Below are 27,629 nucleotides of genomic sequence, written 5' to 3'. Positions count from 1 at the left end.
CAGAGTATATTTCTAGATACTTAACTCAAGTTTTACTTCCACCTTCACAGTTTACTTTTTGAAATGCCATTGTTAATAAAGATTTGAGGCTCTAAAACAAAGGTTTATTTGGGGTCTTAAAGGATTCAAATCCAAACAAGGCAGATTTAGGTAGCAACCCAACTGCACTCTGGAGAGAACAAAGGCAGGCAGGGTTTATAAAGGCAAAACCCACAAAATGTAATTCTTCCATGCAAATGAAGAATTGTTGGCCAGTTTAACAGGATTGGTTGGTTCCAGTATGCAAATGAGGCGGGGAAAACTACAAGGAAGGATAGGAAGGTCCTTATATGTCCAGGTATCATCTTTGTTCCAAGATGTTTATGGCTGGGCCTTGAGCTGAGTTCAGCAACAGGTAACAACTTAATAGCCGCTCTGAGAACTGTGCACAAGGTGGGCCTCACTTCCTTAATTGCCTCCTGACTGTTTTTAAGTGACTCCCTTGGCAATGTTTATTCCATTTTATTATACTGCCTTCAGTCCTTGCACGGGTATTAATCATTCTACATTCTACCCACTAAGTTACTACTGTCAGTGCCCTTCAATGATATCCTATTTTAAAATCCTTCCATTTGAGCGGTTCAGTCAAATGAAACATTAAATGTACCCTTTCCTTCAAAGACAGTGTGTCCCCTGTAATCTCTTTGTTAGTGGTACCAAGATTCTCCCAGACCTGAACTTTGGAATTATGTTTAAAACTTCTCCCTGATCACCTACATCTATCCAACCATATCCAATCATTTGGCCTTAAAAGGTCTTTCTTCATTGTGCCACTAATCTCTCCCTCTTTCTTTGTATTCACAAATAATTTGGTGTGAGAAGCATGGAAAAGGTTGTTTAAAATGAGTGAATGAATGAATGAATTAAAAAGCAGAAAGCACAATGCAAATTGAAAACAGACCCAGTCCCTTCCATACTCAGCAGTGTCTATGCAGCTACCTGCTCTTTTGGTGACTTCCTGCTCCCATGGAGCCCAGCAAAAGAAGAGGGAGAGAAACCAAGAGTCTGACACCAGGTACATTCAGGTGTCACTATAGGAATGGAGTAGAGTCCGGTGGTTCTCAACCTTCCTAATGCCGCGACCCTTTAATACAGTTCCTCATGTTGTGGTGACCCCCAACCATAAAATTATTTTTGTTGCTACTTCATAACTGTAATTTTGCTACTGTTATGAATCATAACGTAAATATCTGATATGCAGGATGTCTTTTCATTGTTACAAATTGAACATAATTAAAGCATAGTGATTAATTACAAAAACAATATGTAATTATATATGTGTTTTCCAATGGTCTTAGGCGACCCCTGTGAAAGGGTCGTTCGACCCCCAAAGGGGTCGCGACCCACAGGTTGAGAACCGCTGCACTATAGGACTGGAGTAGACCCTCACAGTAGTAGGTGTCAATGCCTGAGAAGACAAGTATAACCAAAAAATTCTGGTCTACACATTGCATACTCTTAATATACCTGTTTATAAATCACAAATTGTGGTTGACCTTGCACTGTACTGCAAAGGGCATGGCTGGATTGGGAGAAGCAAGAGATAAATTAACTCAATTTTAAAACCTTGGACAAAGACTGGTTTTAAAAAATGACATAGGGCAATATGGAGCACTATACCCCATTTAATTGCATAGAAAGAATTGCTATTCCAAGACAGGAGAAAAAATGGTCCGATGGTTTATTCAGTTAAAAAATAACTTTAAAATTAAGGCAAAAGAAAATAAGGCAGGAAAAAAAAGGCCTTACAAACTATTTACAGGCTACATTTATTAATATGACATAATTAGCAAATGCCTTTATGACCAATATTATTTTATATCATAGGTTGGCCATTATAAGCTTCTAGGCCTGTGAAGTTGAGGCTCGAAGCAGACCTATTAGTACAAGCCTACCAAATTGTCTCACCTATCTACTCATGAAGTCCTTTCCAACATAAATTTCTCACTCTGTTAGTTACATATTACAAAGAAGAGTGCTTTCCCAGTATTTGGCTTTGAACAAGATAAAAACCTTTATTTACAAATATTCTATTCCTTTAAAATATATATATATACAGGAAAAAGGATTTGGATAAAATATGATAAAAACCACAGGAAACAAAGCCAAATTCTGATCAAATCAAGGAGAAATTGGTGACACCCAGAAAATCAAAACCAGTCATAACAGTTACAACAGGGTCAGGACAAATAGACCGAGGGAGAACAAGCACATCAAATTTCCCTCATACCCCTAACCAGTGTTTTTATCCCATAAGTTAATAGCCAGCTCAGAAATTTCAAGTTACACATAGCCTTATTTCTATCCACCTCAAATAATGGTGAAGTCATTTATATTTAATAAATACAGTATCAAAGGAGGTGATGGTCTCCATTCAGAGAACACAGTAGGAAAACTAAAGTGGTTGAGAATTCTTTTACAAATACCATCAGATAACCCGGGGAATGTTTGTTGAAATCCAGGTGCATTTTCTTGTAAGCTGTTACAACTCAAATTTTTTTTCAATGTGCAGGAAGAGTCACTGGGATCCTTCATAGATAATTAACGAGAGCAACGTCTTAGTTCATGGGCTGCACTGAGGGCTGGTTCCTTCTCTTCCATCCGTCCAGAAGCTCATGCTTTCCCATTGTGTCCAATGAATGTGAGAAATGAACTATGGATAGGTGGTGTTAAGAATATAACAATAGAGGAGATTATGGTACCGGAGACCCTTGCTAATAAAGGCCTCAATAGCTTTAGTATCTTGGCTATAAATGCTAAATTAGGAGTAGCTTTTGACATCTTTGGGTATTGAAGTGGGTTAAGCTTTCCTTTTACAAGAGATAGTTTGGCATGGTCAATATATATTGTGGGTTGATGTGAACTGAGTTCTTATGGGGAAGAATCCCCACAGGTGAAGCTTGAAGACTTTGCACTCTTTCCTCCCACTAGCCGTTTGGTGCTTCCTGATCTTGTAAGGGTCCCCGAGACCTCAGAGTCACTGTGGCCTTTCCAGGGCTCCCGGACCCGCTTGGCTTTTCTCAGTTCCCTAGCAATGAAAGAGGAAAACCACATGTTACTCCATCCTAAATTAGAGATGTTCATGATCAAAACTACCATATAGATAGAGATTTTTTTATTTCAGTATTTATAGAAACAAGCTTAAGCTATACACAGAAAATTTGCTCCTGTGATTGTCTTAAAAAAAGCCCGGCCCACAGGTGCTACAACATATGGCAGGTTTGGTTTCCTAAATCCTATTGATTGGGGCATAAATGGTTTTTAAAATAAGAAGACGGGCCCTAACCAGTTTGGCTCAGTGGATAGAGCGTCGGCCTGCAGACTGAAAGGTCCCAGGTTCGATTCCAGTCAAGGCATATACCTTAGTTTCGGGCACATCCCCAGTAGGAGGTGTGCAGGCAAGGCATATACCTTAGTTGTGGGCACATCCCCAGTAGGAGGTGTGCAGGAGGCAGCTAATCGATGTTTCTAACTCTATCCTTCTCCCTTTCTCTCTGTGAAAAATCAATAAAATATATTTTTTAAAAAATAAGGAGGGAACTACAGATTATCCTGTAGTGCAGGCTGTGGCCATGGGTCAAATCTGGCCAGCCACCTGTTTTTATAGATGAAGTCTTATTGGAAAACTTAACCATACCCATTCGCTTATATGTTGCCTATGGCTGCTTTTACATTATGTTGAGTCATTGCAGCAAAGATCACATGGCCCACAAGTGTAAAATATTTACTATCTGGCTCTTTATGGAAAAGTTTGCCAACCCCTGGTCTAGACGATTTCAAGCAGGCATCTGCCCCATCTCTATAATGGATGTCCATTGCTGGTAGTGACTGATGACAGTCACCTGTGCCTACATAGCTGGTTTTGCAGAATGTACATACCACACCAAAGAAAAACTTATATTCCTGTGACATCATATCTATAAATATTTGTATTTTGGATTCCATTTTCCTGGCTAATAAACAAAACTAGAGCAAAAAGATAGTAATTTGCTTATTAGGAAGAATTGCCTGATTAAAGTCTCCATAACTCATTGCCAATACATCATGTTGTGGCCTTTTCAAGGTAATTATTTTTCGATGGATTGTGTATCCAAAATAAGTTGGACTTCTAAGCTTATTTTACACATGGACCATCTTCTTTTATATCTTTAATAGTGCACAGTGTATGTAAAAATCACTTTAAAATGCCTTCAGAACTCTGCTCAAACATCACTGCCTGACCTTTATACCAGCCCTTCCTATCTGATTAATTCCCATTTGTTTAATGAAGAAATAGATTAACAAATTAATGCACACATGGATACAAGTTACAGGAATAAGTCATCAGACTGCTCCCTTTAGCTTGGAAAAATACCTCTTCCTCTGAACATGTACCAAGAGAGAATATCTGCCTGCCCCTGAAATTTAGTGGGATTCTAAAATCAGCCTCTGCCCACCTTGACTAGGATTACCTCGCATTGGGAGATCACCAGTTTCTTGAACACCTGTTGTCACTCAGAATCCCACTAAGTTTTCTTTACTGGTTGTATTTGCAATCTTCACTCTGCTTCCTTTGCATTAATTGAATTTTCTCTCTCAATCCCAGAGCCTCCAGCCCTGTGCTACAAAGGGCTGCATGCTGCTAGTCTCTGTGTGGGCAGAGACCTACATATTATAATATTGAGTTCCACTTGCAGACACAAGTTCCACTTATGAAACCACAAAGCAAATACACCAGTCATATCACTATGAGCAGTTCATAAAAAGGTTCTTTCTCAACTGCAGCATCCAAAATCTACCTTTCCAGTGTGGCTGTCTTCATCCTTTCCAAGTTGAGCTGCTTCTGGAGCTCTTCTGTTTTCCCCAGGGTGGGACGGAGAACCCGACTTCTGGCCAGAGCTGCTGCAGAGGGTCTCTCCCTGGGATCAGGGTGGATCATGTTCTGATAATGTGAGGAAACAGAAGCTTCACTGTTTGGGAAATCAGCCCACCCAAGCCCACACCAAGCCAGCGTCTGCTGTGGGTTTTGTAAAACTCTGCCTCTCCTTTGTGTGGAGGGAAGAAATAGATGAAAATTTACCTCCACCCTCTCTGGTAGGTCAGTCATCCATACCTCTGACTTTAAGTATCATAGTTTAGAGCTAGTGGGATGATTAACTACCCTAATGCCTTAATTTTAAAGAGGAAGAAACGGAGGTCCTAAAATAAAGTGACTTGTCTACGTCATTGACAAGACCTAGACAAATCCAGGTTACCCAACTCCTGGTTCAGTTTACTTTCTACCACAACACGCTCCTTTTTCACTTAAATTAAGGATACCACACCATAACAATATTCCTACAGCACTTATCTTCAGGTGGGGGGTGTCTGTAACCTAAAATGATTTTAATACGGTAGAAAATGCCTAATTATCTATCTGCAGCAATTGCAGTGTTGTATAATGAAGAAAACACTGCACCTCCATCTGGGGAGCAACGGTCAGAGCCAGCTCCCGATTACTATGTAGTTCTGGGCAAGTCTCTTTAAAAAAAAAATTTTTTTTATTGATTTCAGAGAGGAAATGAGAGGGAGAGAGAGATAGGAACATCAATGATGAAAATCATTGATTGGCTGCTTCCTGCACACCCCCTACTGGAAATAGAGACTGTAACTTAGGCATGTGCCCTTGACCAGAACCGAACCAGGGACCCTTCAGTTGACAGGCCGATGCTCTATTCACTGAGCAAAACTGGCTAGAGCCTGGGCAAGTCTCTTTGCTGAAACTCAGCTTCCCTTTCCTGATATATGGGACAGCGATGTTCACCTTCCAGCTGTTGTGAGAATTAAATGAATTAACATATATGTATTACCAACACTGAGGTACTCAATACTTATCTACTAAGTTGAAGGGCAATTTACACATAAAAATAGGTGATTACACTGAACAAAAACCACTCTGAGGAAGGGTTTGTCTCCTTTCAGGAAAGCAGAAGTGAGGAAGGACAAGTTTGTAACTAAATTTGAAGTTTTCAGGGTAACTGTGGAACTCAAATTTAATCCCCAAGAGTAGGTATTTCTAAGGCTTTTAGGGATCCTAACAGATCCTGTTCCTTAAGCCCTGAAATAAGTCTTACTTATACCTTTTGTTTTCTTAGTATAAGTCCAAACTTCCCGACAGTGTAGATTTTTTTGTACCTCTCTTTGTTTCAATGTAATATCTCCCTTTCCTAGTTCCTACAGATATCATTGAGTACAAGTGACACATAGATTCCTGAATTGACATTACCTTTCTTCCAACAGCTCAAATGAATGGTAGTATTGTCAGTTATTAATAAGTTAGCTTATACTTTCTTCTATACACTCAAAATTTAGGTGGTGTGTGTGTGTGTGTGTGTGTGTGTGTGTGTGTGTTTCAGTAATAACATCACTGTTGCTATTGACAATGGTCAATTAAAACCCTGAAATAGGAGCAAAAAGAACAGGTTTGATTTTGGAGTTAATCAGTTATCAAAGGTGGAATACAAGTCCAGAAACTGCTGTGAGCCTAGGTCTTCTCAACTATGTACCTCACAGGGTTGTTCAGAAAGGCAAATGAGAAAAATGTAACAGGATATTTAAACCATAACATAAAAGGTATGTATTATAGTTTCTAAATGTCCTTGAGACTCTTTCAATCAGCCCTGTCTCTGCTGGGCTTCCTGGTCCTGATTCCCTTTTCCTCTGTCAGTGGCACTGCCAACATCGCCTTTTCCCTTTCCCTACCTACTTGCCATTACGTTTTTTTAAAAAATCAGTATTTCCATCTTCTCTTCATTCCATAAGAGGTATCACCTTGAGCAGATTGTAAAATTCTTCTGAGAGCTCCTGAGGAATGTGTGGAAGGTTACCCTCGCGGATATGATGCCACTCGGCACCATTGCTGGGTAATGACTCTGCTCCTGCGGCCATTGTCATTGTTAATCCCAAGGAAAATATGTCTCCTTTAGGGAGATGCCGATAATCCTTCAAAACAGAAGACAGGAAGGCTAGTTTGTTTGCCAAGTGAAGAGAGTCTAGATTAAAATACAACTGGTAAGAAAGGTTCATTTGAATGCATGTGAACTTAAACAGACACATCCTCCGTGGTTAGTGCTTTACCTCTAGGAAGATAGAGGATAGAGCACAAATCCACCCAATTAACATCACTGTGCCAGGCCTGACTCCAGACATCCTAGAACAGCGGTTCTCAACCTGTGGGTCGTGACCCCTTTGGCGGTCGAACGACCCTTTCACAGGGGTCGCCTAAGGCCATCCTGCATATCAGATATTTACATTACAATTCATAACAGTAGCAACATTATAGTTATGAAGTAGCAATGAAAATAATTTTATGGTTGGGTCACAACATGAGGAACTGTATTTAAAGGGCCAGAAGGTTGAGAACCACTGTCCTAGAAGGTAGGTAATAACTAAAGGTCATTTCAATGACCAAAGCTGATATGCTGCCAACAGGAGAGTAGTAGAATAAAGATGGGCTGGGCCAATCAATTCTTTCTTCCTACTAAGCAATCCAGGAGTTTGGGAATTCTAAGAAACACTAGAAACAGTAAGGGACCTTTACAAAGAACAGTACAAATATTGATTAATCCATAAGTGAGCCAGCTTTCTCATGCTTTTTTAGGGAAAAATTCTCTCCTATTTTTGGTCTCCATTCTGAATAGGAAAAGGGATAATATCAATTTAAATTATAAATATATACTTTCCATTTCTTTCATTTGAGAGTCAAAAGGTTAAATGAATTATAAAATAGCCTCCGTTTCCCTAATCTATACCTCTTGCAAAATCTCTTTAGCCAGGAAGTGAATATCTCCCTCTTCCACTTTGGGTTCACTTATTGATGTTGCAAGACCCAAGTCTCCTAAAAAAACAAAAAACAAAAAGAAATAGAGCTCTTTACAAGCATGTCTTTCTTAAAACAGGACTAATTGGAGTCATCAGTATACATCTTATAGGATAATAGAATACAGGTCAGAGTATAAGGCAGACTCACCAATTTTGTATATCACATTGGTCGAGAGAAACCAATCAGCATCATTTTCAATGTCTTCTTGGACTATAAGAGAGTCCCTTTGTATCTGATGACAAATAAAGATGTTACCTGCAAAAATATAGAATTGACATAAATAATGATTCCTATGTTTTTTTAACCCCAAAGACTCTTTTTTGTATCTGCCACTACAGCACCTTCCTCTCTTCCTCTTCTGCGCCTGTAACAACAGTACAAGGGGCCTCTCCTTCCCCAGAATCTCTCACACTACTTATGAACAGCTCAGTGATTGATAAGTGAAACTGATTTCAAATATCCTCTGAAGAGGCTAGTAGCCACAAAACAAAGAAATAAGAAAAACACGCAATACAGTAACGGCAGTTCCTTGAGTTTCATATTGATGAGGGCCCAAAGCATCCATTTCTGCTCACTTCAATCGGTGTGAATTAGAAAGGGTATAGCACCAGTAAACACAGTCAGGATGTAGCCAATATGTTGTCACTTATCTATGTGGTAAATTAAATATTTATTTTCATACTTTGGCTTCACTATCTGAGAAAGTCTTTTCTCTCTGTGTCCCATGTGCCCAGGGAGAAAATGGTGAAAGCTGTTTAATTGAATTTGTTTAGGGGAAACAAATGAAAGAAAAGGACTCTGCCAGCAAACAGCATCTTTGACACTGATAGACAGATAGGCACCGATTCTGACAAGAGGGAGGAAAGAACTAAATACGGTTGGAGGGGCAGAAGGGAGCGTACTGACTCGGTTTGATGTCCAGGTGCACCATGCCAGCGTTGTGGATGTACTTGAGCCCAAGAGAGATCTGCAGAAGGATGTCTTTGAGTTTTGGCTCTTCAAAGTGATTGCCAGACTTCGTGTTTTCAGATATAGCAGCCTGTAAGCTCCCACCTAGGAAAGAATGACCAAGGGTAGCCCCCAGAATGAGAGAAAGGATGTGAATCTTACAGTGGGAAGCAGAGTAAATAATAAATTTCCTGTGAATAAATCCAGTCCAGCAAGTTTAGATTACTCCAATGTCAATGCCAAACATATCTTCCCCCTGCCCATACTACAGACATGTTAGAAAAGAAGAATTACAGGGCTTTTAAAGAGGAAAATGCCATATCCCAGATATCCAATATGTGGCCCTATTGTCTCAAGTATGCCTCAACTAACTAATTAAAGTTTTACCTAATTATTAACCAGGAGGCCAGTCAGCCTTAGTCATATAGCTACTATTAGTGTGATGATTAATTTCATGTCAGTGTCAATCTAGTAAGTTAATGTAATTGATTCTAAGTTTAATTCCATTAAAAATATACAACCAAATAAGAACATTTAATGATTGTTAACCAAGGAAAAATATAAAACATCAATATACACCCAACTCCAAGTTGAACCACAAGATTTGTACCTCAGCTTTAATTTCCTGATTTATCATTGTTATCAATAATAAGTAAGGCCTGGGTTCATCTGACGCCCTGGTCTTAGATGCCCCTCTACTAAGGTATTAGAATGCTTCCAAACCCTTTATTTCATTAATGAGCACTTACTGATAGCCTCATCAGTCAAAATTATAGAGCTCAGTGTCTCCCTGGCAGTTATAAAGGCCATTGTTCCACCCTTTAAGTGTATATCAGAACAATAGGATTTCAGACAGTAACAGTATTTTTCAGGAAATCCATATTTAAGAGTATATAAAAGATGGATCTATTGTGTTAAAGTACTTAAGTTCAGAAAGGAAAGGAATCCAGTCCCTTTCAGAAACACAAGGAGGGCTAAAGGGTTTTTTTGTTTGTTTTGTTTTTTATGGGAACCTTCTTAGGAAAGATTTTATGTACTACAGGTGACATTAATTAGAAAGGAAGAATAACTAAAGAATGCATTGGAGCTTGTTAAAAACTAAGTCACCTGGAAGCTAACTTTACAAATGAGGTAATGAGATGTGACTGCGAGGGAAGGGCTACGTCCAGGCCCATGTCCATTAGAACACTTGTTTCTCTACCAGCCAGGGTGTCCCTTAGGGCAGGGCCTGCATCTTATCTTCACTTCCCCAGGTTGAGCACATAATAAATATTTTCTGAACTGAATGTCTATCCTGGCAACAGACGGAAGAGCAAGATTGAGTCAAGGATCCCGTAAAAGGACAGAAAGAAAGGAGTCTGGGGGTACTTAGAAACCCTTTAACATGTTCTTTTAGAGGATTAGCAGAAATATATCTAATCCCCCCAAGAGCTACAGGTACAGTACTTAGTAAGAGTAACTAGACCACTGCTAGCAGCACTTCTAATTACTTGGAAGCTCTGTAGGTCACATTACAGTTAGCCAAGTAATAATTATCAATAGTAGAAGTTACTGAAAAGTACTCATGTATACTGTACGCAAAGGTATTTGAATATCCTTATTTTGCTACAGCTAAAGCTGACTATCCACCTCTTATAGAAAAGCATAATTAGCTGTTCTTTACTGAACAGTATTAACAAGGAAGTATGTGTGAATAGACATAGCAATACTGAAGGAACTGTAAACTTCATTCCTACTAACCTCACCAAACTACACCAGAGCCTTGACTTCGTAACCCCAGGTGCCATATGGCGATGGGTGCTGTAATGGCCAGCACTGTACCCTAGAAGGGAGCAGCCCACTCTGGGCAACTCTTCTCATACCATCCTCCTGAAATAAGCTGCTGAATTCCTTCCTTTCGATAAAATAAAGGTACTTTTCCCACTTGGCAGGAAAAAAGAAAACTTGAGAAAAATATGTCTACATTTTCCTGTCTGCTCCTGAGGCCTAACAGATACCAAAACAAATAAATGGCAAATGCCTTCAAACAATAAAATGTAAAAAGCAGACCAACAGTTCAGCAGAATATTTTGTTCAGACATTTGTAGTCTCATGATCTTGATTTTATAGTGCTCCCTGCAACACAAGCATTGTTTTCTGTTGGTGACGTGCTTCGTATTTGGTGGAAAGTATAGCCTGTATGCATGGTGTTTCACAGAGGACACCGCCTTCCAATGTCATATCACTCGGACAAATGTGAGAATCACCATTCTAAAAAACTTCAGTGACAGAAGACAACACAAGAAAATACTGCCTGTTGGGAGAGATCACCTCCAGCCCTGAAACTGATAGAATCCTGGTGCTTGCAGAACCTACCTGCTCCTGGACACCTTCAGGTTGCTGAGGCTGACCCAGAGGTAACTTGTAGGGGATCTTGGCAAGGGTGGGGGAGGAGGAGGGAGCATTTAAATGGTTCAGGGCTCCAAAGGGACAATAGGGGAAATCAGATGACTGCTAGTCTCTAGGAGTTATAATCTAAGTTGTCTAAATCACACCTAATTTATCGTCTGAGTTAAAGCCATAGCTGATTGTTCAAACCTGACTGCTCTGACATGCTGGGGGCACAGGGTAAGGGTGGGTATGGGCAGACAGGGCAGGAGGCGAAAAAGATGAAGGTAGAGAATGCGGGGGGGCGGGGGGGAACGAGCCACTGGCTACTCTGCTACCTTACAGATACTTTGAACTTATCTTTTGTTTAGAGCTACAGGGCAAAGTCTCAACATGAAGTATCCATAACTACAAACAAGACAAGTTAGAAGGGCATGCTTTATTTTCCATGATTAGTTCACATTTGAAAGGTTCAAAGTGTGTGAATTACATTTGATAAATCATAGTTACATTTTAATTGGTAGGTACTCGGTGAAGTTAGAGGATCACCATGATGGATAGACAGTGATTCCCCATAATCCATCACATCTAGTCCATCTGGCTTTCAGGGCTTTCCAGACTTCCCACTCTTTGTCAGTCTTTCCTTCCATAGGGGTTCCCTCAGTCCCATTGTCTCCTTACTGTCTGCTAGGCTAGACCCATTGCCAATACCATCCTGTCCTGTGCTTGTGGCTGTTTTCCTAATTGGATTCTTCCCTTCCCGTCCCTAAACTCTCCTAATCCTTCGGCATGGTCTCCGTCAAGTCTTACCTCCTGTAGATTTTCTCAGGCTACTCTAATAACACTGACTACTGACTTCTCCCTATGTATGCGGCATTGTCACTGTGCTAGCATTTGACATAGATGGTTGCTAATTCTCAAACTACTCCCTTAAGTAATTACTGCAGTCTCTACTCAGTGAGATTAAGTGACATCCAGAGATCTTACAACTAGTGTGCAAAGAGCTGGGTGTTAACCCCAGGTCTGCCGACTTCAAAGCCCTGGCCCCTTGTACCACTCCATGCAGCCTCTTGCTCACATTCCTCTTCTATGGATCCTTTTTATCCATAGTTGTACATCTGGCTCTGCACCTAATTGTCTCCTGTGTATTCACTGTCACAGAGCAAGTGGAATAAAGCTCCTTAAAGATAAGGACTTATCTCACTCTACTTTGTTTCTTACCCTAGAGCTTAAGACAGGACAATCCTGTAGGAGGTATTAAATGTTAGAAAGAATGAAAAAGTGATTTGTAATAGGAACAATCCATTTCTTTTTTTTATTTGAAATCTTTACATTGCCTCAAACCTGTTTTGTTTTGCTTTATTGAGTAATTTTTATTTGATATTATCTTTGTTAATAGCTAGAAGTTATAGAAATAAAAACCAGTATTCTTATAGAGAGGGGAGTAAAGGAATAGGGAGTCTCAGGTCATGATAAGAGGAAATTAGGAAGAGAAGATGACTAAAAAGTTTCTACCTTTCAATTCTAAGTATAAAGATGGGGTCCTTTTTTTTTATCCCCAAGAGATATAGTAAAAGGGATTTGGGGTGAGCCTGTTGGAGGAAATCCCCCACAAAGTTCACAGGTAAGGCTACAAACAAACCAAGCTATAAGGAAACAACAAGGAAATGCCAAATAATTGCTACTCCTCAAATGATGGCAAGTTTCTATTCAATGTGATAGTACTTTTTCTACTTTACCACTGAACTTTCTGATGAAAAATATTTCTGAGCATAACAACACAAAACTGCTGTCATGTCAACCCCTTAGTCATGGATTAGAAATATGTTAAACCATAAGACCACTCTGTAACTTAAATAGCCCAGAACAACAGTTTTACTGGTTACTGTGTATGTACAGTTCTGAACGACCCTGGAGAATAGACCTAGAGTCACGTGTTTCAACCCCAGCTCCCTCCCCATGCCCTTACTCTGGTGAGAACACAGGCTCATAAGCTTAAGAAGCAGCAAGAAGCAGGAACAATCCCAATTCAGGAGTTGGCTGTATATATTTACCACCTCCTAACCTCTTCCCTCCCTAAAATTGTAGGGACTATGCTTGCATCTTTTAGAATACCTAGCAAATGATAAAAGGGCGATTTACCATTCAAATCACTAGGATAAAGTTCTTTCTCTAGTGTTAATTAAGTAAAGTGTGAAGGGAGTGAGAGCTTCTATGTATCAGCTACACATCAGCTTCAAAAGAAATATGTAATAGCATAAACCTGAAATTCCTTTTCAACTCAGCTCATTTCCTCCAGCTCTTTGCTTCCAAGCAAAACTGCAGGGCAGACATTTTAGGTATGACTCTGCTACACCCAGCATAAACTACAAGGAAGAGGCAAACGTTTTTTTCTGAAGACTTAATAGTTCATCTCCCATCCTGGCCAGGTAGCTCAATTGGTTAGAGCATTGTCCCCATACTCCAAGGTTGCAGGTTTGATCCCCAGTCAGGGCATATACAAGAACCAACTAATGAATGCATAATTAAGTGGAACAACAAATCGATGTTTCTCTCTCTTTCTCTCAAATCAACTTGAAAAAAAATTCATCTCCCTCTCCATAGACATTAGTCCACATACTTACCATTGCAGTATTCATTCTGAATGATCATGTGGTCATCTTCTACCCATGCAGAGTAGTAACGGACCACATGGGGGTGATGACCAAGTACCGCATGAGCATAAACTTCATGCAAAACCGAATTCCTGAGAAATAGAAAAGCATTGAGGAAAATGAATCAGGATAATATGCCTGCAAATGTTTTTTAAAAAGACAAGATATGACTCATTATTAACAATGGCAGAACGCTTATTGAATGCTCACTACTTGCTTATTATTTCATCCCTAATTTTCACAATGATGCAGTGAGATACAGTGGCAAGGATAAAGGCTTTAGAAAGGTCAGTGAATGGTCCAAACTCAAGCAAGTGATAGTAGACCTACAACTAGAACCTTAGTCATCTTGACACCCAAGTCCATGGTTTTTTTGATTAAACATGGCACAAATAAAGAGGAGGCTTAAGTGGTGCTACCTCAACAGCAGACGTGCTTTGGATCTTTATTTTACTGTATCACATTAAAATATCTTGATGGGCTTCACAAGAAGGCCACCATGGACTTGATTGTGGATATTGTCATGAGCCTTCTATCTTCTCTATGAAGGCTAGAGAGTCAGAGTCAATATTAAACTCGCCAATATGTAGTGAGGGGACACTCTTGGAAAGAGATATTTATAGTGGAACATGAAATCCAACCCCCAAAAAGCAAAATACAGTATTTGGTGAGTTTCAGTATAAAAATGATGAATTCTAGCCTGGCTATTGTGGCCTAGTGATTTAGTATTGACCTAAACCAGGTCATGGTTTGATTCCTGGTCAAGGCACATGGCTAGGTTGTGGGCTCAATTCCCAGTAGGGGACATGCAGGAAGCAGCCAATCAATGATTCTCTCTCATCGTTGATGTTTCTATCTCACTTTCCCTCTCCCTTCCTCTCTGAAATCAATAAAATATATTTTAAAAATGAAAGTGAAAATGAAGGATTCTAAAATTGATCATTTCAGATTTGGCATAAGTATTACATCCCCACAATTAATAAAAAAAACATTTTTTGAAAATGTTATCCTTGTGAAAAGGAAGAACAATTATTTCTGGGAATGAAATTTAATTCTGTTAATTTTTCCTTCCTTATAGTCCTTGAAACTTGACTATAAAATTCATTATTAATGCAAAGTAGAGATAAACCATGGAGTTAACTACTTGGCAATATTTCTGATGAACTAAACAGAAACCATAAGATCATTCCATAAATTTACTAATTATTAAAAAGAAGTAAGACCAGTAGTAAAAGCCACAAAAACCACACACACACACATCACAAAATGACCTGAAATGATCATGGTATATTTTAAGAAATAATTTACATCTGATATGGAAAACTCAGAAAGGTTATAAATGTGAGACAACATACAATGGAGGGGGTGGGGTGATTTAAAAAAAAGTAGTAAATGTTTTTTTTTAATGACATCAGTGCTATTACTTAAAATATTTTGACAAGAAAAAGCTTTCCAAATCCAAGTTTGTGCTTCTAGTACATTTCAAAGGTACTCACTCATTTGATAATTCTGCAAAAGAGTCCGTGGAGCGTTTTATTGCATAGACACATCCATCCAGCCTCTTAATGCACTTGTAGACTGTACCAAATTCCCCAACTCCAATCTTTTCTACCTCCATGAATTCTTTTTCATAACGGGAAGTCATGTTGGTTTCTCGTAGAACATATCTCTGAAATATTTTAATAAAAAGGTTAAAATAATCCTTCCTAACATGTTGTGAGCAATAAAATTGAGGCATATTATATTCCTATATTTCTCTAAGTTTTCAAGAAGACTTCTGGGGCAAATCCATTGGATTTTATCTGTGTTGATAGTCATGGTACCAAGAACCTCCCCAGTTGCTGACTACCTTCTCTGCACTATATTTTCCTATCTGGTCATAATATTCTTATCCGTGTGTTCCTAGAGGGGATACTTCTACTCACAGCCAGAGCTACCTTACCGTCCTCAGCTGAAGCAGTGACTGGGAGCTGGGTAGGGCATGTTAGGGAAAAACACAAAACAACCTCCCTTGACAGTAGTCTACAGGTCTCACACCCTGGCTGTTAATTATCTCAAGTTGAATAAACATACTTGGGTTCAATTTGCTTCCTCAAAAATCTTAGTCTGGAAAACAAAATTATCAAATTTATTATTTCATATTATATGCTCAGATATGACAAACACTCCCCCTATTGGCCAAGTAGCAATATCACTGATTGCCCAGCTAGTAAATAACCCCAGGCAAATCATTGAATTTTTAATCATTTTTCTCATCTCTATGAACCTCATCAGATTCATAGCAACTACTCCTCAGGGTTCTTTTAAATACTACTCAAGAAAATTGTGTGTGTGTGTGTGTGTGTGTGTGTGTGTGTGTGTAACTTAGTACAATGCCAAGCACATAGTAACTTCTCAGTAAAGGGTGGCTCTGATTTCCATAAATTTATATGAACCTCAATCCACACTGATTTAGCTCCACAAACCCAACATTTTTCTAGTGTCTCCATAAGCATGAACTTTTAAATCTAACTTTAAGTTTTAAAAATCTTGACTCTTACTTGCACTTCATTTTCAACATCCAGTATCAGTCAGTCTTCATCAGTAAGATCTATACTTTCCATTGCCCTTAGCCAGTCTCAAGCTCTGTTTCCTCCATGTCTGGATTTGCTGTAGCAACCAGCCCTCTCTCCATCTCCTCTAATAGTAAGAATTATTTTTGAAAAATGAGAATAGGAAACACCTCATTTTTTCCCACGAGGATTCCAAACTTCTGATTAGAGGCCTCAAGGCTGTCTACCAGTCGCTCACCCACTCCCTTCCCATCCTCATCTCAGGATGTAATAATCTGAACAATAAAGATTTAATTTTAAAAAAAATTAAATTAGGCCAGCTTACCATCCACATCATTCCCCAACCTCAACCCTTCTCCTTCTCCTTCTCCTTTTGCTTGCTGAACATTAAACATAGCCATGTTTTCATGATAAAGATCTTAATGGCAATGTAATATTCCCCTGACTTTAAACTGTAATTTGCTTGGCCATTCTATTATTGGACATTTAGTACTCTCTCCTCTTTCATTTTATTGTTTGGTTTTTTTTTTTTGCTCTTATAGTTAAGTCTGCAATAAACACTTCTGTGATAATATTTTCAGCATTATTTTCTTAGGTTAGATTATCAAATGATAGATACTGGATCAAAGATTGTGAACATTATAAAATCAATAGATATTGACATATTGAAGAACTAAGATTTTATATATAAAAGTGGTTTCATGCCATTTTTCTCTGTTTTATTTTTCTATTTTGGGACCTTAAATATCTAGATTTTTCCTTCACTTCTCTACCCTATGAATACAGAACTTCCCCCAGATCAAAGACAGAAGCATTAACCTTTCATATAAAAATACTCCAAAGTAATGATTCAGCAATAATGATTCAGCATATATCAGACAATGTCTGGCAAAGTTAATAACTAGCTAGCCCTAGCCGGGTAGCTCAGTTGGTTAGAGCATCATCCCAATATGCTAAGATTGCAGGTTCAATCTCCAGTCAAGGCACATAAAAGAATGCATAAATAAGTGGAAGAACAAATAAATGTTTCCCTCTCCCCCTTCCTCTATGAAAAATAAATAAAGTAACAACTAGCTAATAATATAGACCCTGATGAGAGTCCAAATAAATTCATCTGCAAAGCAATTTGCTACAAAGTGCTGGGGGTAGGGGGTGGAGTGAAGAAAGGAAGGAAGGAGGGAGGGAGGGAGGAAGAGAGGACAGAGAAGAAAAGGAGACAGAGGCAGGAGAATGAAATGACTCTTACGATAGCTGGCCACAGAACTGTGCTCACCTTGGCAGGCATCCCTTGTTCTACTTTGCCTTCCTCCGGATCAGCTTCCTCGCTTAAAAAAAAAAAAAAAGTGATATCAACATATGATCAGGATTAGCACTTATTGATCCTGGTACCATGCTGGTTTCTGGGGCTATGAGACTAAATAAGACAATTCCTTCCCTTTTTCAATTTATATTTGGGGACAGGGAAAAACAGAAATTTCAATATAAGAACCCAGGTGAGGATAAGAGCAAGATATCAAGGGATACACAGACAGCATCCAATTAATTATTTCAAACATAAAAGTATTTCCCCAAAGAGAGGATATGTACACCAGGCTTCCAAGAATGAGTCGGAACGAGATAAAGGAAAGGAGCGGGGGTTTTAGGCAAATAAGACAACGTCTGCTGAGAATCAGAGGCAGGAACGCACACACAACACACGTGAAACTGTCAGTGCTCTTCACTGCCACCTACACATTCTCCTTCCACCTCCCCCAGAACCTGGCTGTGCACCTATGAGGTTCCTGGTAAACCAGAAATATAGCAGAAGGAGCTCTGACCCTGGCTAAGATATTGTCGATGACCCTTCTTCTTTAAAAAAATAAAATATTTTTAAAGAAACATTTTTTAACTACATAGAATTTAGAAACCTTAAATAACAAAGAATGTCAGAAACAATACACAAAGATTAAATAGAAATTATAAAACAAAAAAAACAAAAATTGTTGTAAAAATCTCAACTCTCCTAATCTATGAGTGTAATGCCAAGCTAATAAAAATGCTAATAGGTTAGCTGAAGTCTCTAACAAACCTCCTCTTTGGCATGAGCAGTTGCATCCTGAATCTTTAAGCAAGATTTTAGTTTCTATCTTGCTTTCAGCCAAGCTATAGATTTTTCTTCTGGAGAAGTACAGAGTATTAATGGCAAATGGAGGGCATCACACTTGTGGAAATAAATTGATACTTGACATGTGTGACCTAAATTGGATATGACATTTGAAACTTTATTAAATACAATAAGTAAGAAAAATGCCCTGTCAGCACTAAGCAACATTACTAAAGTGTCACCAATTCCATTGCCAGGAATTCAGATGAACTGTCTAGTCTGGCTGGCTTCAGTGCAAGTGAAACCACAAATTCTGATGACTTACAAATAATCCTAAGCAGCTAAAACCAACAGAATTCTTGGTAACAAACGTGGGTGGTTTACTTATGCTGAAGTCCTGTTTACTTAAGATCCAGAAGACAGTGTTGAGAAAACCTACTCTAGGCCTAAGGCTGGTTAATATATAGTCATTGATCCCCAAAGAAACAACTTAAGGTAACACATTAAATGCTCTGCAAACTTCAGATTGCTAGCTGTGCATTTATTTTGCCAAGTACATTATCAGGCACAGAGACTGGCTCATTTTAAAGGTGGTTTCTTTCTATGAAAAAGGAGCCTTGGGGGGACATGGTAAAGAAATGTCCCTGCATGAGACACACGGTGGTGCCATTTGGCTTTTACCACTTCTGAAAGCAACACTCTTCTCTTCAGCCAGTCTTCCAACACCTGCAGAGAAGTTCAAATCCTTGCTCCACAGCTCTCATCACCAGTCAGACAAGCTGGACTAGAAACAGTAACAGACTCTTTGAAGTGTGAACTGTACTTTCCCCAACTGCTAACCTTCTATTGACCATAGGAGACCCCTTGAAGGCAATTCCATAGCCCATTTAACTTCCTAATGGAAGTCAGAGGTCTGCTGTCCTTTTATAGAAGGCACCTCACAGTACACTTCAGAATGGAAAGGTGCTAGAATCTCTGTGACAACCCAGGCAAGGGGAAACCAACATTGACATTTAGAAAGGAGGGGATATGTAACCAATGCCAGTTTCCTTCTAAAAGAGTTCTTGCTCCTAATCTCACTTCAACATTCTCTCTTCCTCTTGACCATAGTAAGATCAGTTCTCAAAAATCATAGGCCACGGTATACTTACGGATCTCCTCGGATTTTCCTCTTGCCACTGGAATGATGGAACTCTTTTCTATAGGACTCTGGGGTGAAGGGATTAATATTAACCAGAGCTAATGAGGTCATTTCATCTGTTACGGAGACAGGTGTGAGCCTAAAATGCTTAGAGCCTCGGGAGGGCAGCTTCCCTGTTGAAGAAATCATGGACTGGCTTGGCTGGCCCTGAGGATGACATAAGGCAAATCAGGTTGATGTAGGTTAAAAAAAAAGTTCCATACCAGTTAGCTAGTTAATATTTGAACCAAAGACTGTTATTGATGAAAGAGGTCTTGAACGTTATCTGGTTCAGTGCAAACTAGTTTCTTCATAACTGGTCCTCTGGTGAGAAATACAGATTCCCAGTCTACCACTAGATATTCTGATTCATGGGACCCACACAGAAATCTACTGTCATTACACTCCCCCCCTTTCCCCTAGGCCAGTGGTTCTCAACCTTCCTAATGCCTCGACCCTTTAATACAGTTCCTCATGTTGTGGTGACCCCCAACCATAAAATTATTTTCGTTGCTAATTCATAACTGTAATTTTGCTACTGTTATGAACCGTAATGTAAATATCTGATATGCAGGATGTATTTAGGCGACCCCTGTGAAAGGGTCGTTCGACCCCCAAAGGGGTCGCAACCCACAGGTTGAGAACCGCTGCCCTAGGCATTTCTGATCACCAGCTTGGAAAACCACCAAATTGAGTCCCACCTCTAAGTTTTTAAGGATGACATTTAAGCTCAGACAAATGAAAATGACTTTAGAAGACTTGGTCCTTACATCTCAGACTGTGTACTTTAATGCCCCCTCATTCATTTATCGAAATATGTGTTTGCTGCTTACTAAGTAGCTGACTCTGAGCTGGGTGCTGTGAGGGGTGCAGAGATGAATTCCAGCTCGTAAATGGTCCATTAAGTAGCTGTTCATTGATGTTTCACTTTGTAAGGGAAAGATTTCATAGACTCAACATGAAGGGAAATATTTCCAATTCCTCTTAAAATGTAGGCACCAAATCAGAAGAGCTCCATGAAGTGGGGTTTAAAAAAATGGAGAAGTAATGCTCTAAGCCCTTGAGCTATAAGGCTTTGGAGTGGCTTTAATTAATATGTCAATGAGAAGAAAATGTGCAGGACTTACCACTCCAAGTAGGTTACAGTAAGAGAACACAGGCCTGAAACCTACCCAGAACTAAACCAAAAGACAGAGGGGAGAGGTCAAAGACAGAGAATTCTGATGAGACAGCAGAATGCCATTATGACCTAGATAGCAGGGGCCAGAGGAATACCTGTGTCATAGGTCTTCAGGAGTACATGGTAGACACAGGGGCCATGATAAACCTCATAGTATAAGCATTATACTGTGAGGCTCTTTCTTAAAGAATTCTACTCTCTCATAGTCTCTGCCCATGACTTTTCAATGTAGAAGCAGAAGGTAGATTACAACATGATTCACTGCATGCAAATGTAATTTAAAGAATGTGAGGCTACAAAAAATGAATATTGAACTTATACATATTCACTAAGTGATTGATACAAGCAGAAATGAAGGAAGTACACATAGTAACCTAACATTTCTTAATTGATTTTAGAAAGAGAGAGAAATATTGATGTGAGAGAGAAATATCAATGACAAACTCACAGTCTTCCTGTAAGTTTATTATAGGGCTGAGTATTGGTTCAAAAGAAGTACAACTGGATAATATTTCTGTTGTCAATGTGATTCAGGAAATGGACCTGGAATGATAGTGAATCATTATCTGAGAAACAGTTTTTTGTGATGCTGATCATCGTATGGAAAGTAAAGCACATCTATCTACTATAAAAAAAAAACAGTGGGGAATCCACACCTGGAATGCTGCACAGCTCTGGCTGCCACACCCCTAGGACAGCAAAAAGGGCCTGGACATTTTTCAGATAAAAGGAAGGGAAAGTGTTCACATCAGGGCAGATAATGTCAGAATTTCTAGTTTGGAAATGTGAAGGCTGGTAGATTCTGTGAGCTCCACTTAAAATAGAGGGAAGGATATTAGTTATATTAATAAAGATTGTATTACAAGAATGACAGAATTATGAGTAATCCTTTTTTTTAAAATATATTTTATTGATTTTTCACAGAGAGGAAGGGAGAGAGATAGAGTTAGAAACATCGATGAGAGAGAAACATCGATCAGCTGCCTCTTGCACATCCCCCACCGGGGATGTACCCACAACCCAGGTACATGCCCTTGACCGGAATCGAGGGAAGGATATTAGTTATATTAATAAAGATTGTATTACAAGAATGACAGAATTATGAGTAATCCTTTTGAAACCTATAAGGACATAGTTTTGGACCAGATTCATGAAAGGAATTTCATAAAAGTATAGCAGATTGAAAGTTTCTGGAAAGATGACCAGGTTGAGAGTATAAATATGCTCCAGAGAGTGGAGCTAATTCCATAAGTTTAACAGCTCTATTATAGATGATTTAGAGAAAGAAAGAAGTTTGGGCAACAGCTCCCTGACTTCTGAAGGCGAGAAGGCGGCAACCTCCCACTAAGGCACAACATCATAGTGTCTTGGGAGTGAGAAAAACTTTAAGGGCCCAGTCACTATAATTAGGGCCTGATGTTCAGATCCCTTCTATGTCTCTATCAAGTGGTGATTCAGTGACAAGGGCCTTACTACTTCCTAAGGAAGCTCTTCTATCTCTATCTCCATCCTGCTAGGAAGTCCTTACGGTGAGCTGAAGACATTTTGGGTGATTTCTGGCCCTATCCTTTGGCAAGGCTAAACTAAACCAACATTCCTTCCCCATGCATCCTTGACTTTGGTATAACATCTCCAATTATTATTGCAGTAGCCTCCCTCCTCTGACCCTGAGCCAAACTCTATTCTTCATAAAGTATGTACTTTCCTAGTTGAATTTCCAGTTTCCCTCCCAAACTCTGTCCTCTGCCTGTCTCTCAAATCTTGGCATTATTCAAGACTCCTAACTCAAACCACTTCTCTCCTTACTCGGGCTACATGAACTTATCCACCCAAAGCTTCAGCAGCTCCCTAAATGCTGATGGTGCCCATATATTGATCTCCAACTTAGATTGTCTCCCTGTACTCCAGACCCATTTATCCAATTGCATGACATCTCTGCTTTTGCCAAACCTGTACATCCTCAAGTGTCACCTGTCTTGATTCAAGGTACCATGTACTCAAACAAGAAGCCTGGTTGCATCCAGCTCTCTCTTCTTCCTTCAACTCCTCCATCAAGTCAGTTACCAATTCCTAAACATCTCTCAATTTATTGCTGTTGTAATTCAAGTCCTTCTCCTTTCTCAACAATTCCACTGTGAATACTGCCCTGCCTCCAGGATCTCTCCTGCTCCATTCCATCCTTCATATGAAGGTCATGATTTTTCAAAGGTGCCTCTGCTCAAAACCATTTACTGGCCTTCTCAGCACTTTTAGTAGAAAGTCTTGATCTAGCTCCTGCCTACCAACTCTGGCGTCACTGCCTGCACTTTCACATGTATAGACCCTGTCACTACTGAGTAACATGCAGTTTTCCAGGGGCAGCATGGTCTTCCCCCTCAACAATTTGGTAGAAGCTTTTCCTTTGGCCTCAAGTGTTCATTCCCTTCTTCTTTGCCTGGTAATCTCCAACTCATTCTTTAAGATTTCTCTCAAACGCTGGTCTCTTGGGAAAGGCTTCTCTGATATCTTGAGACTTAATTTCTAATTCTTTCTCATCATGTAGTACCACTCCTCTAACATATCTGATCTGAACTTTAATTATTGTTTCAGTATTGTATGTATCTTTATTTTGTGGGTACTCTTTGAAAGCAGTAAACGGGTGTGACAGCAGAGGGTCAGCTAGCATATCAAGGTGTTCAGTTAGCTTTTAAATGAATGACTAATATGCACACCATGTCATGTTTTCTCACCTGTGTACTTTTGCTCAGCACCATATTCTCTCAGGCCACTCTCTACTTCCTATATGTTAAAACCATACCAACTTCATTGACCTTCATATGCTTCCTTCACCTTTATTTCTTTCCTGATCACCACTGAGAAGCAATCCACCCAGTGAACTCTGACCACTCTTGAAGCACCTATTACCTAGTGTCTATAGGCACATCTCCTCTTTCTCAGAGACTGTCTTATGCTCCTTGCCCACAGTAGGTTCTCAAAAAAAAAAAAAAAAAGGTCAGTGGATAATTGATTGGTAGGTATTGGGACCTTTGAAAAACCCACCGATGGACACTAGTTTGTCTACAATTCAGACAAGAAGCTTAGTATTTCCTGTAGACACAGTGCCCACACTCAGCAGGTACTAAAGAGACCTGCCAGCAGTGACTGTGCTACAATCAGAAGCACAGATGTTATAATGATGAACTTAAGTACCTCAAGCTGAGCCAGCAGAAAGTAGAGCTAATACCATTCCTGAGGCTCACACACCACAGCACCAGCCTGTTAGAGGTAGCCCTGCCCCAGCCCTGGCTTGAATAACACAAAAAATGTAGCAGGAGACCAGTTACAACAGGACTAGAGGAATATGCCAACTACTCAGGACCTTTGCTTACCGGCAATCCTTGGCTTATACAGAGGTGTCACAGGTTACCTCTTTGCTCACATATAACAGAAGAGCCTGAACGTTACAAGGCCAGGGAGGGGAGAGGACTTCCCTCTGGGAAAAGCAGCCATAAGGAGATATGAATATGTTCAAACAGAGAATGTGAACATTCTTATATTAGGAAATATGAGTAAATAATCATAAAAGAATAGTTGGCATAATGGAAAGAATAGACTGAGACCAAAAGATCAGGTTTCTAGTCCTGTCTCTGCCATTGACCTTGATTTTCTCGTGTATTGTGCACTTGGGGTGGGCTCTAGATCTCAATATTCCTTCCAGTGCCGATATTCTTTAACTAGGAACTTTCCCCCCACCCAACATTTATTTGTGGCCTCCACCAAATAGTTGCTGGCAGCAGTGGTTTGGGGAAGACAGCTGGTGAGACATTTAATTCTGTTTTCTGATAACTTGAAGCTCTTATTTATTTTTACCAATAAATACGGAATTGGGGATAAGACAGCCTGGGAGGCAAATTCACCCTATACACATAATGGACTGGTCCGCTTTCTCTAATAGCTGAACTGAAGGAACCTGGGCCCCTCTCCCCAAAACTTACTCACTTTGGGAGTGACAGGACTCTCGCAGTACAGCAGCTTGCTTCTGTCATCTGGCTGGGCTGGTGTTGAAGGACACTTGGGTGATTCTGACGCCAGGGTCCCAAAACCAGGCTCTGGACTCACTTTGGCTTTTTCCTGAAATGTGTGGAGTCCGCGTGCGTCCCTCAGGGGTATCCTGGGTGGTGTAAACAGGGCCTCTGAATCCTTGGATTCAGACTGCTCTGGGGTGAGGGTCTGGGCCTCCCAGCCCTCCGGTGCTTCCTTCTGCTCTTTGTTCTCACTCTCTTCCTCACAACAGAAGTTTAATTTCTGCTTCAGTTCTCTGTTAATACTGTTGTCATCCATCTCAGCCAAAGAACTTTCCACGGTAGGCGAGAAGGCCTGTCAGAGGGGCACAGTATTGAGATGCAGAAGTCGGGAGAGAACCTAAGCCAGCCAGTTCCGCAGTCCTAGCCTGCCTTTCCCTCTGCTCACTCACGGCTGCATGAGGCACACCCTTCATTTTCTCCCTTAAGGACCACGTGTCCTAAGATCTCAGCTTGTCCTTATTTCCATTCTGATTAAAGAAAGTGCCAGCAACGCTTTGAGTAATTAAATTCAATTTATGTTAAAACTCTTGTGGCCGAAACCGGTTTGGCTCAATGGATAGAGCGTCGGCCTGCGGACTGAAAGGTCCCAGGTTCGATTCCGGTCAAGGGCTTGTACCTGGGTTGCGGGCACATCCCCAGTAGGAGATGTGCAGGAGGCAGCTGGTCGATGTTTCTCTCTCATCGATGTTTCTAACTCTCTATCTCTCTCTCTTCCTCTCTGTAAAAAATCAATAAAATATATTAAAAAAAAAAAAAAACTCTTGTGGACATCACACATAGTCTCCCTGTACCCATGTGCTACAAGCTCATTATTGGAAAGAAATCATTTTCACTCTTTTACACCTGCCATTTAGAAATCTCCCCCTCCCCTCTCTCCCACTCCCCACCGATGGCTAAAAGGAGTTGATTAGAATTCAGCATCACCTGGGTGTAATAATGATCTAACACAGTGGTTCTCAACCTTGGCTGCACATCAGAATCACCTGGGAATCTTTTAAAAATCCTGATTTCTGGGCCTCATCCTCCGGAAATTCTGTTTCTTTGTTATTAATGTTGTGGCCTCACCCTATAACAAAGAAACAGAATTTCCGGAGGATGAGGCCCAGAAATCAGGATTTTAAAAAGATTTCCCAGGTGATTCTAATGTGCAGCCAAGGTTGAGAACCACTGCTCTAACATTTCCAGGCTGGAGTTCATCTCCCTGATGGACACACACCTTACGTCTTTGCCAGATACACCTGCCTTAATTTCAGCTCCCCACAAAGCCCCAGCCACCCTCCCACCTCCAGGTATTGACAGTTAAAACTTTCAAGGAAACATACAAATTTTCAAACTGACAAAAGAAAAGCTAGAAAGATCAGTAACACATAGAAGCAGATATGTATCCCTTGAAAATGGCGATTACTTCGGCCTCCAAAGCCGTATTTTGTAAAAACATGTTTTCTTGCAGTTTGGATATCTTTAGCATACATTATTCAATTTCAGTCTCAGAGAGGCACCCCCTCCCCAACCAGGAAGTGTAAAAACTCTTTGAAGAAAAAAAAAGTCACCCATACCACTTTATAAGAGAAAGTATGTGAAAGGCAGCCCGTGAAAAAGGAAAATGATGTACTTGAGCCCCTCCATAGACTCAGGTAACACACAGGAGAGTTATTTACATGATAAACATGGGCCCAAAGAGAGAGAAGTCCTGAGGGTGAGTCTGATCTTGTCCAAAGCAAACTTAATTTCCCTCCTCTTGATGGTCTTTGGTTCTCCTTTGCCTGTCACCCACTTTCCACTTTCTCTCTTCACCAATCCCTTCACCCCTTCTCCTCTGTCACTCCTTTCCCATTTCCCACCTGCTTGCCCAACCTCACAGCAGTCGGTTCTCCACCCAATAGCCAAAGGGATGCTTTTTAAAGGATCCTGTCCTCAGATCCTCTGGGGCCTCCCATTCCTCTCAGAATTCACAGCCAGCCCTGATACCAAGGCCCGCAGGGCCTTAGGATCCACCCCACAGCCTGTCTGATTCCTTACACATTCGGCTCTAGACTCCTTCCTGTCCCTCCAGATGCCAGTCTTCCCCACACCTCTCACTCATTGGGCTTCCTCCAGGTGTCCCCTCAAAGCTTATTTATCAGAGAGGTCTTCCCAACAACCCCACATAGTCCCCATCACCCATCCTCTGGCCCCTTACCCTGGGTCACGTTTCTTCACAGCACTTAGGGCTATCATATATTACATATCTAAAGGTTCATTTAAAAAATCCTGTCTCCCCATCCTATCCCCAATAGAATTTAAATACCATCAGGACAGGAACTTAACTCTTATTTGATGTTCTATCTCCATTACCTGGAACAGGGCTTGACAGATAGTAGGTGCTATGAATCAAGGTACATGCTGTACATTGTATGTATCCTCATGATGGACACTATCGTCAAAGGAATATCTTTTATGAGCTTTCAAATTTTTAAATTTCAACTCCAATGCAAATTTCAGAGGCCTGAAAGGCAGGGATATGTTGATTTTAAGTAACTCAGTAAGTTTGAATATATATTCTATTTTATCAATCCCTACACCAACCTGAGCTCAGCCTCTGACGTATCTGTCCTTCCAACACCAAGAAGTGCCTGCAGCCCAGAAGATCTGGGAGAAGTGAAGAGAAATATCAGTGCAGATGGGGCTGATGTTGCAGCTACTGTGGTCTAATGCATGAAATAGATGTTAGGAAGTCGGGAAT

At 40.2% G+C, this 27,629-nt stretch overlaps 1 protein-coding gene across 1 annotated transcript; it reads right to left on the bottom strand.

Moving 5' to 3' along the window:
* Positions 1-2,140: 2,140 nt before the first annotated feature.
* WEE2 (WEE1 homolog 2) lies at positions 2,141-25,163 on the bottom strand. Its single transcript, XM_023758893.1, has 11 exons — positions 24,822-25,163; positions 19,635-19,831; positions 17,674-17,725; positions 15,345-15,517; positions 13,819-13,940; positions 8,786-8,932; positions 8,027-8,134; positions 7,809-7,894; positions 6,829-6,999; positions 4,818-4,960; positions 2,141-3,067 (listed from the first exon to the last, which is right to left on the bottom strand). Exons 1-11 carry the CDS (start codon positions 25,161-25,163, stop codon positions 2,911-2,913), a joined length of 1,698 nt encoding a protein of 565 aa, XP_023614661.1. The 3' UTR covers positions 2,141-2,910.
* Positions 25,164-27,629: the final 2,466 nt, after the last annotated feature.

This window comes from Myotis lucifugus, unplaced genomic scaffold, assembly GCF_000147115.1.
Source record: "Myotis lucifugus unplaced genomic scaffold, Myoluc2.0 scaffold_141, whole genome shotgun sequence".
Lineage (NCBI taxonomy): Eukaryota > Metazoa > Chordata > Mammalia > Chiroptera > Vespertilionidae > Myotis > Myotis lucifugus.
Note: the sequence above shows the minus strand (reverse complement) of the source record. Positions and strands in the feature narration are given on the sequence as shown.

What these genes read in the sequence shown, in the direction of transcription:
- WEE2 (XM_023758893.1), bottom strand. Translation starts at nt 25,163, where the DNA reads ATGGATGACAACAGTATTAACAGAGAACTGAAGCAGAAATTAAACTTC. An exon ending in TTTGCAGAATTATCAAATGA is followed by an intron (nt 13,941 to 15,344) that starts GTGAGTACCTTT and finishes TCTATTTCTCAG; the next exon opens with GAATTCGGTTTTGCATGAAG. An exon ending in TCAGAATGAATACTGCAATG is followed by an intron (nt 8,933 to 13,818) that starts GTAAGTATGTGG and finishes ATTCTTTCCTAG; the next exon opens with GTGGGAGCTTACAGGCTGCT.